Here is a 13,218-nt window from a genome sequence, read left to right on the forward strand (position 1 = left end):
ACATGCTGCCTTCTCCTGTGCCAGTATCAAGACTGGGTTCTCAGACCCGGGCTGTAGTGAGAGCTGGGTGGCCAGAGCCGGGCCATACCAGTGCCCATCACTGCTCCAGTCTGTCAGGTGGTAGGAAGGGGGCGATGCTGAGCATCCCTGGTTACTGACCCCACAGGAAGGGGCTTGCTCCTTAACCACCCCTGGCACGCTGTGGGCAGGGACGGTCTTTTCATTCCCCAGTATATTCTTTCATTTTTTTCTTCCCAGTTTTGGGGGTTGAACCCAGGTGTGCTCTACCCCGAGCCACATCCCCAGCCCGTTTTAGTTTTCATTTTGAGACAGGGCCTCGCTAAATTGCTTAGTGCTTGCTAAATTGCTCAGACTGGCCTCAAACTTGTGATCCTCTTGCCTCAGGATCCCGAGTGGGATTACAGGGGTATACCACCCCACCTGGCTGGCCCCAGTTATTTCTGCAAGGGCAAAATCAGCTCTGGACCCTCCTTGCAGTTCCACTAGAGTAGCAGTTGTCAAACTCTACTGCATAAGGAGCCATCCAAAATGTTTGAAAATATTCTGATCATGCTGAGTGCAGTGGCATACGCCTATAATCCCAGAAAATTTGGAGGCTGAAGCAGGAGGATTGCAAACTTGAGGCCAGCCTCAGCAATTTAACAAGACCTTAAGCAACTTAGTGAGACTTAGTCTCAAAATAAAAAATAAAAAGGGCTGGGGATATGGCTTAGTGGTAGAGCACCCTGGGGTTAATTCCCTGGTGAACAAAAGCAAAATACTCTGATCACAAGCCACATTCCAGAATCTCTATGGTCCAGATTCAGATATTTGCATTTTTAAAACTCCTCAGTGCACAGCCCATTTGAGAACCAGTTCTGTAGGGTCTAGATCAAAGGTTCTCAAAGTGAGGGATCCTAACCAGCAGCTTCAGTAAGACCTGGAAACTTGTTGAAAATGCATTATCTGACACCATCCCAGACCTCTGGAATAACAAAATTTAGGGTTAAGGCCCAGCAATTTGATTCAACATGCTCTGGGAGATGAAGCATTCCTTGACTTCAGTACTTCCTAACTTCACTGTGCAACAAATCACGTAGAGGCCTTTTTGAAAGGCAGATTCTGACTGTGGGTCTGGGGTAGGGCCAAGAGTCTGCATTTCTACTGAGATCCTGAGTGATGCCAACATTGTTGGTGCTTATTTTGAGTATCAAGGGGCTACAGAGCACATCCATATGCGGCCATAGGCTGGGGATGTGAGCTTACTAGGTAAGAGAGCTCTTGCCTAGTACGTGGGAAGCTGTGGGTTGCAGCCCCAGCACCACAAAACAAAACCAGCCAACAGGGTTTAATTATCACCTACTGGAAGCAGACTTAATAAAACAAAACAAAACAAACAAGGGAGTCACCTGTTTCTGCCAGAAATCCTAGGTCATTGACTGGTCAGTGAATCAAAAACCACGGTGAGGGACTGCAGCCATTTCTAGGTGACTAACCCCTTAGGGTAAGTCACTCACCTGGCTGCTGCTGCCCAGGCACATTCTGGCTTGTTTGTTTCAGGAGGAGCCCCAGAGAAAGCTTCAAACTGTAGGAAAAGCCTTCATGAGGTAACTTCAGCTTCATTCCTGGATTTTTGAAGCCACCCTATCCACAGTGAGCCCAGACAGACTAATGGTTAGCATGATGGCCTCACAGAAGTGTTTTTACTACTGACCAGTGCTAAAGGGAGAGGCTATTGTTAACCCTTAAGGATGTTTCATAATAGGCTCTGAAACTTCTGCCAACTGCTTAAGTGTAGGCTCCCCTCTGGAAATTTCTCCCAGATTTTAATGGCAGGATCATCTGTCTCCTGAGTTTGTAGGTTACATTCTCTTTGGCGGGCACTGTGAGGAGTGTGACCAATAGTGTGAAGCTCAGCATTCTCTGGATTTCTGTAAGATCTGCCATGGTGCACTTAAAGTTGTGACCTCACTGCATTCTTCCTATTTATTTATTTATTGGTACCAGGGATTGAACCTAGGGGCGCTTAACCACTAAGGCACATTCCCAGCCTTTTTAAAAATTTTGAGACAGGGTCTTGCTAACTTGCTGAGGGTCTCAAAAGTCTCTTGAGGCTGGTCTGGAAATTGTGATTCTCCTGCCTCAGCCTCTGGAATCACTGAGATTACAGATGTGTGCCACCATGCCCGCGTCCCTTATCTTTCAAGTTGCTGTTTTCTTCCTTTTGTTACTTCCTTTCACATCCACTTATATCATTATCATTATTATTTTCGGTTCTGGGGATTGAACCCAGGGCACTTCACCACTGTGCTATATCCCCACTTCTTTTTAGTTTATTTTGAGACAGAGACTCACTAAGTTGCCTAGGCTGATCTTGAACTTGCGATTCTCCTGCCTCAGCCTCTTAAGTTGCTGGGATCACAGGCATGCACCAATATCTCATGTGGCCCATCCACTTATTTTCAGTGTTATCTCATGGTAATGAGATAAAGCATCTCCCACCCCTATTGTGTTGTGATCTTGCCTGAGTTCCCTAACTTCTCTGTCCTTCCGTTTCTGCATCTTTATAACGGGGATAATAACAGAGTCAGCCTCACTGCGAGGATCACGCGTTACACAGCACTCAATAAATGTAAGTGATTATTTTTATTATTTTTGTTTTGTGAGCCCATTTAAGTCCTTGGAAGAAGACATAAATATCCCATCATTATCGCCATGATGGCCCTCCAGGGTCCCCCCCCCTCCAGACCTGAGCCCACCCCACTGAGGTCTCGGCCTTGGTCAGCCTCCCTGCTCCCCTAACTGCACAGGAGGCTCCCGAGTGCGCCATGCTGGTGTCATTCCTGCTCTGTCCATTGCGCACAGCCCACCCACCTTGGCTGTCCAGGCCGATGTCCATGACGCCATGCTTGACCTTCATGTGCCGGCTCAGGTTGCCCTTGAGGTTAAACTTGCTGGAGCAGTAGGGGCACTTGAAGGGCTTGCTGCCAGCGTGCAGGTGCATGTGGCCCAGCAGGTTGTACATGCGGTTGAAGGACTTCCCACACACCTGGAAAACACCAACCAGTGCTGTCAGCCTGCCGGGACCCCAGCCCACTCCACCTTCACAGCTGAGCCAGAATCCCATTCACTACAGACAGCACTCTATTTGTCCTTTCCTATGTGACCACAGAGGCCCAAGAGGGAGAGAAAAGTCACTCCTGTTGGTCCCTGCTCCTGTGGGTCTGCCTGCTCTCTCTTAAGCTGGGAGTTGTCAGAAACAGGGTCCGATCTGCACTGCACAGAGTCCCAGAACAGGGCCCTTTCTGTGGCTGCACCACGCCTTCCTCTTCTCCCCAGCTCTCCAGAAACACAACTTGAGCAGCATCTGACCCCCATCTGCCCACCCCAGCCTCCAGAGCCCAGGCAAGGCTTTACCCAGCTAGGGTTCCCCTTGCCTCCACTGGTGGCTCTAGGTGGGCCACAGCTGCTGCAAGCAGTGGACCCTAGGCTACCCATGGAAGGTCCCAGTACCTTGCACTTGAATGGCTTCACCGGTGAGTGTACAATCATGTGGGTCTTGAGAGTCTGCTTCTGCACAAAGGTCTTGAAGCAGATGTGGCACTGGTAGGGCCGGACGCTGGTGTGGATCAGCATGTGCCGCTTCATGTTCGCCTGCAGAGTGAACTCCCGGCCACATACCTCGCACTTGAACTCCTTCACGCCCTGTGAGGGGGTGGGGATGAAGGTCAGGTACTGCCTCCAGAAGTGACCCTGGTACAGGGGTAGGTTTCAGGGCCACGGCATTACACAGGCATGGGTTCTGTGAAACGTCTCTTTCTGGAGGTGTTGTAAACAGGTATCTTTTGCATGGAAACACCAGAATGACCAGCAGAAGGGCAGGGCCATTTTTCCCAGGAAGCCTTTTAGTAAAAGGCAGAAATAGGCTGCGCCCTGCTCCTAGCCACACTCCTGCAGCCTCCTGCCCACAAGGGTGGCACATACCTCCATCTGTACCAGTGCCTGGAGGCAAATGCAATCTCACTCATTCACTCAGTGACCTTTCCTAGGCACCTGGAGCCAGAACAGCACAGACATCAGTGGCCTTTGCCTGGTGGCCATGGACTATTTCATCAGATCAAGGATGTGTATATGTTGTTCTGCCCAGTGCTGTCTCTGGGTGGTCTTTTTGGTTCACAGACTCCTTTGAGAAAACGATTAAAGCTACTATGTGCTTCCTGGAAAAATGACAACCACTCAGGTTTGCATAGAATGTTGAATTCTAAAAACCTCAGAGGTCATCCACTGACTCCTTGAGAGAGTGTTTTTTCTAGACTTTGCTGGTGATGAGAGCCACCTGCAGTTCTTGTCCAATTTACAGCTTCTTGGTCACCCTTCCCTACCTGGAGAGACTAATCCAGTGGGCAATGGGGTGGTCCGGGAATTTTTATTCTTTCTTTTTTTTTTTTTGGTACTAGGGATTGAACCCAGGGGTGCTTAATCACTGAGCAACATCCCATGCCCTTTTTAATTTTTAAAATTTTGGAACAGGATCTCACTAAGTTGCTCAGGGCCTTGCTAAATTGCTGAGACTGGCTTCGGACTTATGATCCTCCTGTCTCAGCCTCCTGAGTTGCTGGGATTACAGGTGTGGGCCACCATGCTCAGAGAAAATTTTATTTTTGGTAGGTCCCCAGGTGATTTTTATCATTGATGGGTTTTGAGCCACTCAGCCCCAGGAGTCACAGACTCCAGGGAAAAACCGTTTAGTTTGGACTGTCAGTCATGCTTCCCCAGAGTGTGACTCTCAGAACAGGGAGGGTGCTGGGCACATTCGGGCTGTGATCTGTGGTCTTCGGAGGATGTTAGGTTGAATGTTGGAAGCTGTTCTGTCTTTGCTGAGTAGGTAATTTAGGGGAAACAATGTCATAGCTGCTGTTTCAACTACTTATCTGTTACGAAGTTTTATATTGTAATTTTCCTTTTTTTGGTGCTGAGGATTGGTTCAGGGCATGTTTTATAATTTAATGGTCTGGGTGTGCACATCTGTAAACCCAGCTACTCAGGAAGCTGAGGCAAGAGGATCATAAGTTCGAGGCCATTTGGGGCAACATAGTGAGACCCTGTCTCAAAATAAAAAATAAAAAAGGGCTGGGGGGTGTAGCTCAATGGTAGAGCACCCCTAGGTTTAATCCCTAGTACCAGGGAGGAAAAAAATTAATGACCCTTGCATCTGTGTCTTTTTTTCTTAGCAGCCAGACTGTCCCTCTTAAGAAATTGCAGGTGTGTATGACCACCAGGGGGCCCTGCCACTCAGGAGTTTGTAAGCACATTATGTGCATGTTGAACAAATTCAGGCTGATAGGGATGTTCTCAATTTTATCAGTTTTTCAGTTTTTCTTTCAGCTTTTCTTCATAGTTATTATTTATCTTTTTAACACTTTGTGAACTTGTAGGGATTCTGAAGCCCTCTACTGGATGAAAAAGAGGGCAAACATAGCACACGTACCATCACCTTCCACTCTCTTCCTTACAAATATTAACAATCAATCATGATGTTATTGCCAAGTCCAGATTGTTCCAGAATCCTTAACATTACACTTCAGGCAGCCACTATCAATTTGCTGGAGGAGCCCCAGCAACAGATCCCAGCCTGCGCTAGCAGAGAAATTTCTTGGGGTTGGAGAAGGCTGGATTCTTAGCCTGGCAAGCTGCTTTTTCCTTCACTCACTGTCCACTGAGAGGTAAGTTCCCAAGTTTGACCTGGATTATCACTACAGGTTGCTATATACAGAGAAGAGCTCCATACACATTAAGCTTCAGAGGGATAAGTTGCTGGATTTTGGTGGAAACCACAGGTCAGCCAAGTATTGGAGAAGGACTGTGGGACCTGAGAGAGAGGTTTCATTCCATTTGCCTGGACGTGAGGCCTCTTGGTGGAAATGATGTGGTTGAAACGTAGGGGTGCTGGAGGCCTGAGGCAGGGAGAGGAGGGCAGGTCTAGGTTGGGTCTAGGGACCTGGTAGTCAGAACAGGTCCGCTCAGTCTTCCACCTTCACAAACCATTTTGCCTAGTTTAGCCATATTCTAGAACCACCTGGACTTTCCCATAATAAATATTTTCCTTCCATCCATTCTCCTTTTAAAATCAAATCTATCTGGCCTATTCCTAAAGGTAAGTCATAGGTTTTGACATACTTTTGTAATGACAAGCAGCAAAGGATGCTCTCTGTGTTCTGGCCATTGTCCATCTCCCAGTGACATCCTAGCCTCTATCAGGCCTCAGTTCCCCCATCCAGAAATCAGGAAGGTTAGGCTACTTCTGTGATTCCCAAACTGACTGTACTCCTTGGGTCCTGCAGGGCTTCCCTAAATATTTCCTTCAAACCACCCCCCCTTTAAAAAAAAATAAGTTCTACTTTTTTCCCCCCCATGACATTGCAGATTAAACGTAGGTCCTCTACCACTGAGCTACACCTTCAGCACTTTTTATTTTTTAAAATTTGAGACAGGGTTTTGCTACATTGGACATGCTGGCTTTGAACTTATGATCCTCCTCAGCCTCCCAAGTTGCTGGGTTTACAGGTGTGTGCCACCACTCCTGGCTAAATTTTACTGTTTAAAAAAATAATTTCAGGACTGGGAATATAGCTCAGTGGTAGAGCACTTGCCTAGCATGTTGGAGGCCCTGGTTTCAATCCCTTGTACTGAAAAAAAACCAAAACCAAACTGAAAACCAATTTCAATTGTATTTCCTTTTAATACTCATCAAGATAAATTTCTTCTTTTTTTATTTCTTTCTCTCTCTTTGTGTGTGTGTGTGTGTGTGTGTGTGTGTGTGGCCTAGGGCCTCATGCATGTTAGGCAAGTGCTCTACCACTGAGCTGCATCCCCAGCCCTATCAAGACAAATTTATAGATACAAAAATAAGAAATGTTCACCTGAGTTGCACCTAAATTGTCTCAACCAAGACACTGAGAAGTCCTGAACGATAAAGTGACAGGAGTGTTAGGCAAGGTGGTGCATGCCTGTAATCTCAATGACCTGGGAGGCTGAGGCAGGAGGATTGCAAGTTTGAAACTAACTGAGGTAAATTAGTGAGACCCTGTCTCAAAATAAAAAATAAAAAAGGACTGGGGATATAGCTCAGTGGGAAAGTGCCCCTGGGTTCAATTTCTAGAGCCAAATACATAAATAAATAAGTAAATAAAAGTGTCCAGCAGATGGGCGGGACAGGCGGCCTCACCTTGTGGGTTAGCGAGTGCTGCTTGAGGTGGTGGATCTGGCTGAACTCCATGCCGCACTCGGTGCACACGAAGGGCCGCACGTTCTGGTGCTTGAGCATGTGATTCTGCAGCTGGCTGCGGTAGTGGAAGGACTTGTCGCACTCGAGGCACTGGTAGAGGGTGGGGCCCTGGTGAGAGGCCAGGTGGCGCTTGAGCTGGGTCAGGGTGGAGAAGTCCAGGCCACATTCGACGCAGACGTGGCAGCGGCCACTCTCGTGTTTCACTTCGTGGGCCTTGAGCTCGCTGGGGTAGGCAAAGCCACGGCCGCAGAAGTGGCAGCTGTAGGGCTTGACCTCGGAGTGCAGCAGCATGTGGCGCTTGAGGTGGCTGGTCTGCGTGAAGGCCTTGTGGCACACCTGGCACTTGTGTGGCCGCGTGCCCTGGTGCGTCAGCAGGTGCGTCTGCAGGTGGCTGGGCTGCTTGAAGAGCTTGCTGCAGTGCGGGCACGAGTGTGGCTTGATGCCGTTGTGGCCCAGGATGTGCGTCACCAGGTTGTACTTGGACGTGTACGACTTCTCGCACATGCGGCACTGCCAGCGCTTCTGGCGGTCGCCCGCCTCCACCAGGTAGGAGTCGTCGATCTGCACGTTGATGTCCAGCCGATCCAGCTGGGCCTTCTTGTGGCGCTCCACTGTTGAGCCTGCTGCGTCAGCTTCAAACTCGCCTGCCTCCTGCCACACGAAGCTCTGTTCTGGCTTGACAGGCTCTGGGGATGCCATGGTGGGGGCTTCGGGGTCACTCAAGGGGGCCAGATGGGGCGGCTCGAAACCACACTCTGCAGGCAAGGCCTCTGGCCCAGGCAGTGCCATGCTGGGCTCAGGGAAGCCATCTCGGGCAGGGTCGGGGAAGTGAGGGTTGTATGGGGTCACATCCAGCTCTGGCCTTGGAGTTCGGGGCAGATGCCGGAGCGTCCGGGGCTTGCGGCTGAAGGCGCTGAGGTCAATCATCTTGACAGCACTGCTCTGCACCAGGGCTTCGCAGCCACCACTGGCCACCTCAGCAGGGACCTCTGCTGGGCCTGCATCCTTGTCATCACCAGGCACGGAAACCTCATAGACCTCCTGCTCCTCTTCCTCCTCTACCTTCTCAAACTTGACCTTGGGCACCAGTCGCACAGGGGGCCGTGTCTTCCGTCGAGTGTGCTTCTCGAAGGCTGCCTCCACCTCCAGCACCTCTTCCTCAGCTGGCTCTTCCAGGGCCCGGCCATTGCAGGCCAGCTGGTAGACATCAGGGCCTGGTGGCCCAGGCTCACTCATAGCCGCCCCAGATAGCTCTGGTCCTAGGTCCGGATAGAAGGCCTCGGCGCTTATGGTGGCTCCAAAGAGCTCATTTTCTGAGACCAGGCCCAGCACAGCAGCCTGAGCCAAGGACAGCACCACCACGGCATCCGTCTGTGTCCCTGAGTCCATGAAGCCCTCCATCCCGTGGCAGCTGGCTAGGAGGGCATCGCTGTGGGAGGAGAAGGGTGTATTAGTATGACTGGTTCAGTGCTTCACAGAGAGACTCAGAGTGGACAAAGGCTTGGCTAATTTTGGGTGTGTCCGGCCCTGATGTCTTTCTACTCCTATCTTGGGAACAGGGTACACTTGTAATTATGGGGAATGATGATACCCTCTGTATCCAACCATCTCCTCCATCTCCCTGTGGGCTCCTGGGTACCGTCAGCCCCCTCAATGGCCTCCGTTTTCCCATTTGTATAACAGGGAGGTTGGATTTCCTTAGTGGTTCTCAAATTGTCCTATAGGTCCTTCAATAAGTTCTCAGATGCCGGGTATGGTGGTGCATGCCTATGATCCCAGCCACTCTGGAGGCTAAGGCAGAAGGATCACAAATTCAAGGTTAGCCCAAGCAACTTAGCAGGACACCCTATCTTAAAATAAAAATAAATAAATAGAAAGGACAAGATGGTAAAATGCTCTTGGGTTCAATCCCCAGCACTGAAAAAAAAAAAAAAGAAAAAAGTTCTCAGAAATTTGATTTGAAAATGCTAATAATAATAATAATAATAATTCTGCTACTTTAAAAACAATGATTCTGCTATTTTAAAACCCACCTACTCAAAAGGAATATGTACCATATCCCAACACACTCAACAGCCCCACTGGCCGTGCTGCTAAGATAATTAATTTTGCACAGACCTTGAGACTGTACTATGAGGTGTTAAACAACTGTCACCATTTGTGATGGCTTGGCTGTATGAATGAGAATTTTTTTAGTACACATAGGGCAAAAACAAGACAGCATACAAAAATAAATGAGGTACGGAGGCTGGTCTCAACGATCGACAGATACCCCGGCGCTGTCTACCACACAGGTCACTGTTTTTCTTGATTAGCCAAATGTGATACATTTAAATATCTAAATTTATACTGATGAAAACAGAGCTTTTGTCTGATTTATACATTGGAGTTGCATGTCAGATCTGATTTGAAAGAAGGGCTCCCTGATGGTGAACATGCTTGAGGCCACTGTCTGACTTGAATGTTAAAACTTGTTCCCAGGGTCACGTTCATGGTCTCTGATCTAACAGGTCCTTGTAAACAATGCCAAAGTGCCCACCTGTGCAGGTGCAAACCCAGTTCAGAGGCTTCCTCCCTTCCGCAGGCTCCAGCTGCTTCAGTATGCACCTGCTCCCCAGCAGCCCAGCCTTTGCACACTAGTTCCCCACATGGGGTGCCATTTCTCCAACTCCACTGCAGCAGCCTCCTATGTGTCCCTTAAGGTGCACCTGGGGCCCTCCCAGCCCTCTGCCCACTCTAGGCTTCCCCAGGACCATGGTGCACCAAGCAGCATGCCTGTGGATGTGTGGCATCTCCTCCTGGACCTTGGATACTCATGTCCCTGTTCCCTGCCCTGGCTCACACCTGGCACAGCCACCAGAGGAAGGGGAGCAGTACTCCTGCCAGGGACAGCCCTTCCTCAGGAAACCAGCCCCAGGCCTGGTGCTGCCCTTCCCCCAGCACCCAGTGGAGCTTCCCCTTCCTGAGGCTGGCTAAAAATACCCCAGACAGGAATTTAGCCTCCTTGAAGCAGTCACTAAAGATTCAACTATTAAGCTTAGTGTGCAGTTCTCATGGAAGGGATCTGACAGAAGAAAACCTTGAGTAGGGGTCTCAGGGTCCATCTGGAACAGGCCAGGGAGCCTAACTCTCCAAGAGAAGGATCACTCTTCAAGGAATCTTCAGGCCGCTTGGTCTCAAGTTCCGTCTCCATTGCTTACATGTGCCTATGCAAATTCACTGCTACACCTCAGTTTCCCTGGAGTGAAGCTGGACAGGATGGTGCACACCTGTAGTCCCAGTGACTCAAGAGACTGAGGCAGAGATCATGAGTTACAGGCCAGCCTGGGCAATTTAGCAAGACCCTATCCCCAAATAAAATAAAAAGGGTTGGGGGTGTGACTCAATGGTAAAGTGCTCCTGGGTTCAATCCCCAGTACTGCCAAAAACCCCCCAAACAAACAAAAAAACCAGTAAGGGGTGAATACAGCTACCCATAGAAAGGTGTGAGAGCCTGAAGGTCATAACCCTAGGGAAGGGACTTAGTTCATTACAAGCCCTAACCCAATGTAAAGAATCACTATTTTTTTGTTTGCCTGGATCTTTGGAGGAAGCCTTTCCTGAAGAAAGTCACAGCTGAGAGATACTCCCAACCTCGGGCCTCAAATTTAGCTAATTTTCAGTGACTCCAAGGACAACCACTAGGAACTAAGAACTTGTGAACTCATTTATGCAACAAATTTTTGGTAAATTCCTGCTGTGGGCCAGGGCTTGTGCTTGGAGAGAACAAGACGAATGAAGCAGGGTTCCTGTCCTCACCACTGCCATACCTGGCGCCCACCAGCCAGTGCCAGGTTTCCTGAGTAAGCTGCAGGTGCTGATGCCTCCTGCAACAGTGACCTTTCTGAGGCAGCACCCAGTGGCAGCCCTCATGTCTGCTGTGGCTTCAACAAACAATGCACTCAGCAATTTTTTTTTTTTTTTTTTTTTTAAAGACTTCCCCAAAGTCAGGGGAGGAACTGATCATCAATAGGGAAGCCTAGCTGGGTACAGTGGTGTGTGCCTGTAATCCCAGCGGCTTGGGAAGCTGAGGCAGGAGGATCACAGGTTCAAAGCCAGCCTCAATAACTTGGAGAGACCCTGAACGACTTAACGAGACACTGTCTCAGAATAAAATTTAAAAAACAGTGAAGCCTAGGCTTAACTTGGGCAAGTCCCTTCCCCTCCCCCTCCCTTCCTTTCTTGCTTCCTTCCTTCCTTTGTACTGGGGATTGAACCCAGGGGTGCTCTACTACTAAGCTACACCTCTAGCCCTTTTTTCTTTTTCTTTTGAGACAGGGTCTTACTAAGTTGCCCAGGTTGACCTGGAACTTGCAATCCTCCTGCCTCAGCCTCCTGAGACACTGGATTAGTGTGCATCACCATGCCCAGCTGTTTCCTCACTTCTATAAAGGGGGAAAGAGTTCCTGACTCAGGGGTTAGTGAGGAGAAGAGATGAGGATGTAGGTATAAATGTCCGTTCCCTTCTCTTTCCACCAAAGCACCAATACTGGCCACCACTGTCATTTGGTAACCTCAGGGGAATAGCATAACGAACCAATCAACATGATTGTAGCTGGGTGCAGATGGCCTACCCCTATAATTCCAGCAACTTGGGAGGCTGAGGCAGGAGGATCCCAAGTTCAAAGATAGCCTTGCAACTTAGCAAGCCCCCTTCCCTGCAAAAAAAAAAAAAAAAGTCTGGGGTTGTAGCTCGGTGATATGATTTAATCCCTAGTATCAAATGAACAAACATTACTCTAGAGGTGAATGCAAGGGCAAAAGAGTTAATCAGCACCTGCCCGTGGAACTGGAGTACAGGTCCTACTGTGAACCTCATAATTGACCATTCGAAGTGGGGCCCTTCCACCAGGGGCCTCCTCATGGTCACACCAGGACGTTGGATGTAAACCAAGCCTGCTTTTCCTATAGAAAACAAGTGCTTTTAACTGGAGAAGTGGCATCAATGTTAGGAGTCTAGGTTTGGCTGTAAAAAGGGGACTGGCCCAAAGTCCTTATTCTTTGAGAGCTTTGTGTCTGAGTGGTGGTGGGTTCAGAGATGCCAATAATGAACCACAAACATGGGCAGAAGAGCTATAGTTTGTCATTAATGAATACTCGCCAGGTCCTATGCGAGCCATTTAACTCTAAAACAACCTCACGGGGGAGGCCGTGTGCTCCCCACTTCACAGCCCAGGACATGGTGTATGTGTGGAAATAACATTCTTATGACTGTCTTGTCAGTGGGGGCAGAGCTGGGTCTGCACCCAGGGCTCTCTGGCCTCTAGCAGGCCCCATCTGGGCTCAGGTCTCCATCTCTGATCCCACAATTATGCAATATGGGAGGTCACATCGTGACTCTGAGTTTGGCCTCCTCTGCTCTCTGGAGCTGCCCTGGGTCACCAGGAGCCAACAGGAGGACACAAGTGAGACCTGGAAACCTGCAACATGAAGCGTCATGCCTCCCCTTGGCTGGCACCCTGAGGGCAGCCAGAGCCCCTCCCCAGATCTCTAGGTCTACCAGCCGCCGAGCTACCATCCTCCTAGCCAGCAGTCCTTTTACGCCAGACAGACCCATGCCTGAGCAGGACACACATCACTCTGCGAGTGCCTACTTCATGGGTCTTATGAGTCTAGATGTGTCCACACTGCCCTGTCTCCTGCCATGCAGGCTGTGCACACGTGTGTGTGTGTGTGTGTGTGTGTGTGTGTGTGCACACATGCATGCAGAATAGTCTCTGTTGAGGCAGAGGTTGAGAGAAATAAGACAGGGAATCTAATTGACCTGCATTTCACACACAGAAACGAGTAGAAACTGTCCTCCCCAGGGCCAGCCTTTTGGTTCACTTCTTCCCACTCCCCTTCTCATAGGCCTTCTGCTTGGCACCCTGGTCCAGGGCTGCCCAGGGCAGAAA

General features: G+C 49.4%; 1 protein-coding gene across 5 annotated transcripts in view; it reads right to left on the reverse strand.

Annotated features, from left to right (window-relative positions):
• Window positions 1–13,218, reverse strand: part of Znf710 (zinc finger protein 710) — a 69,517-nt gene that overhangs the window by 4,741 nt on the left and 51,558 nt on the right. For 4 of the 5 annotated variants that reach the window (XM_047538634.1, XM_047538635.1, XM_047538633.1 and 1 more), the window contains 3 exons: window positions 7,226–8,714; window positions 3,514–3,705; window positions 2,875–3,049 (listed from right to left, as the gene is read on the reverse strand). In XM_047538634.1, the coding sequence (XP_047394590.1) occupies window positions 2,875–3,049; window positions 3,514–3,705; window positions 7,226–8,686 (1,828 nt within the window). In that variant the 5' untranslated portion in view covers window positions 8,687–8,714. Of the gene's footprint in view, window positions 1–2,874; window positions 3,050–3,513; window positions 3,706–7,225; window positions 8,715–9,824; window positions 10,047–13,218 lie in introns of those variants that run through there. The other variant, XM_047538637.1, reaches the window with a different exon arrangement.

Source organism: Sciurus carolinensis, chromosome 2, assembly GCF_902686445.1.
Source record: "Sciurus carolinensis chromosome 2, mSciCar1.2, whole genome shotgun sequence".
NCBI classification, from domain to species: domain Eukaryota; kingdom Metazoa; phylum Chordata; class Mammalia; order Rodentia; family Sciuridae; genus Sciurus; species Sciurus carolinensis.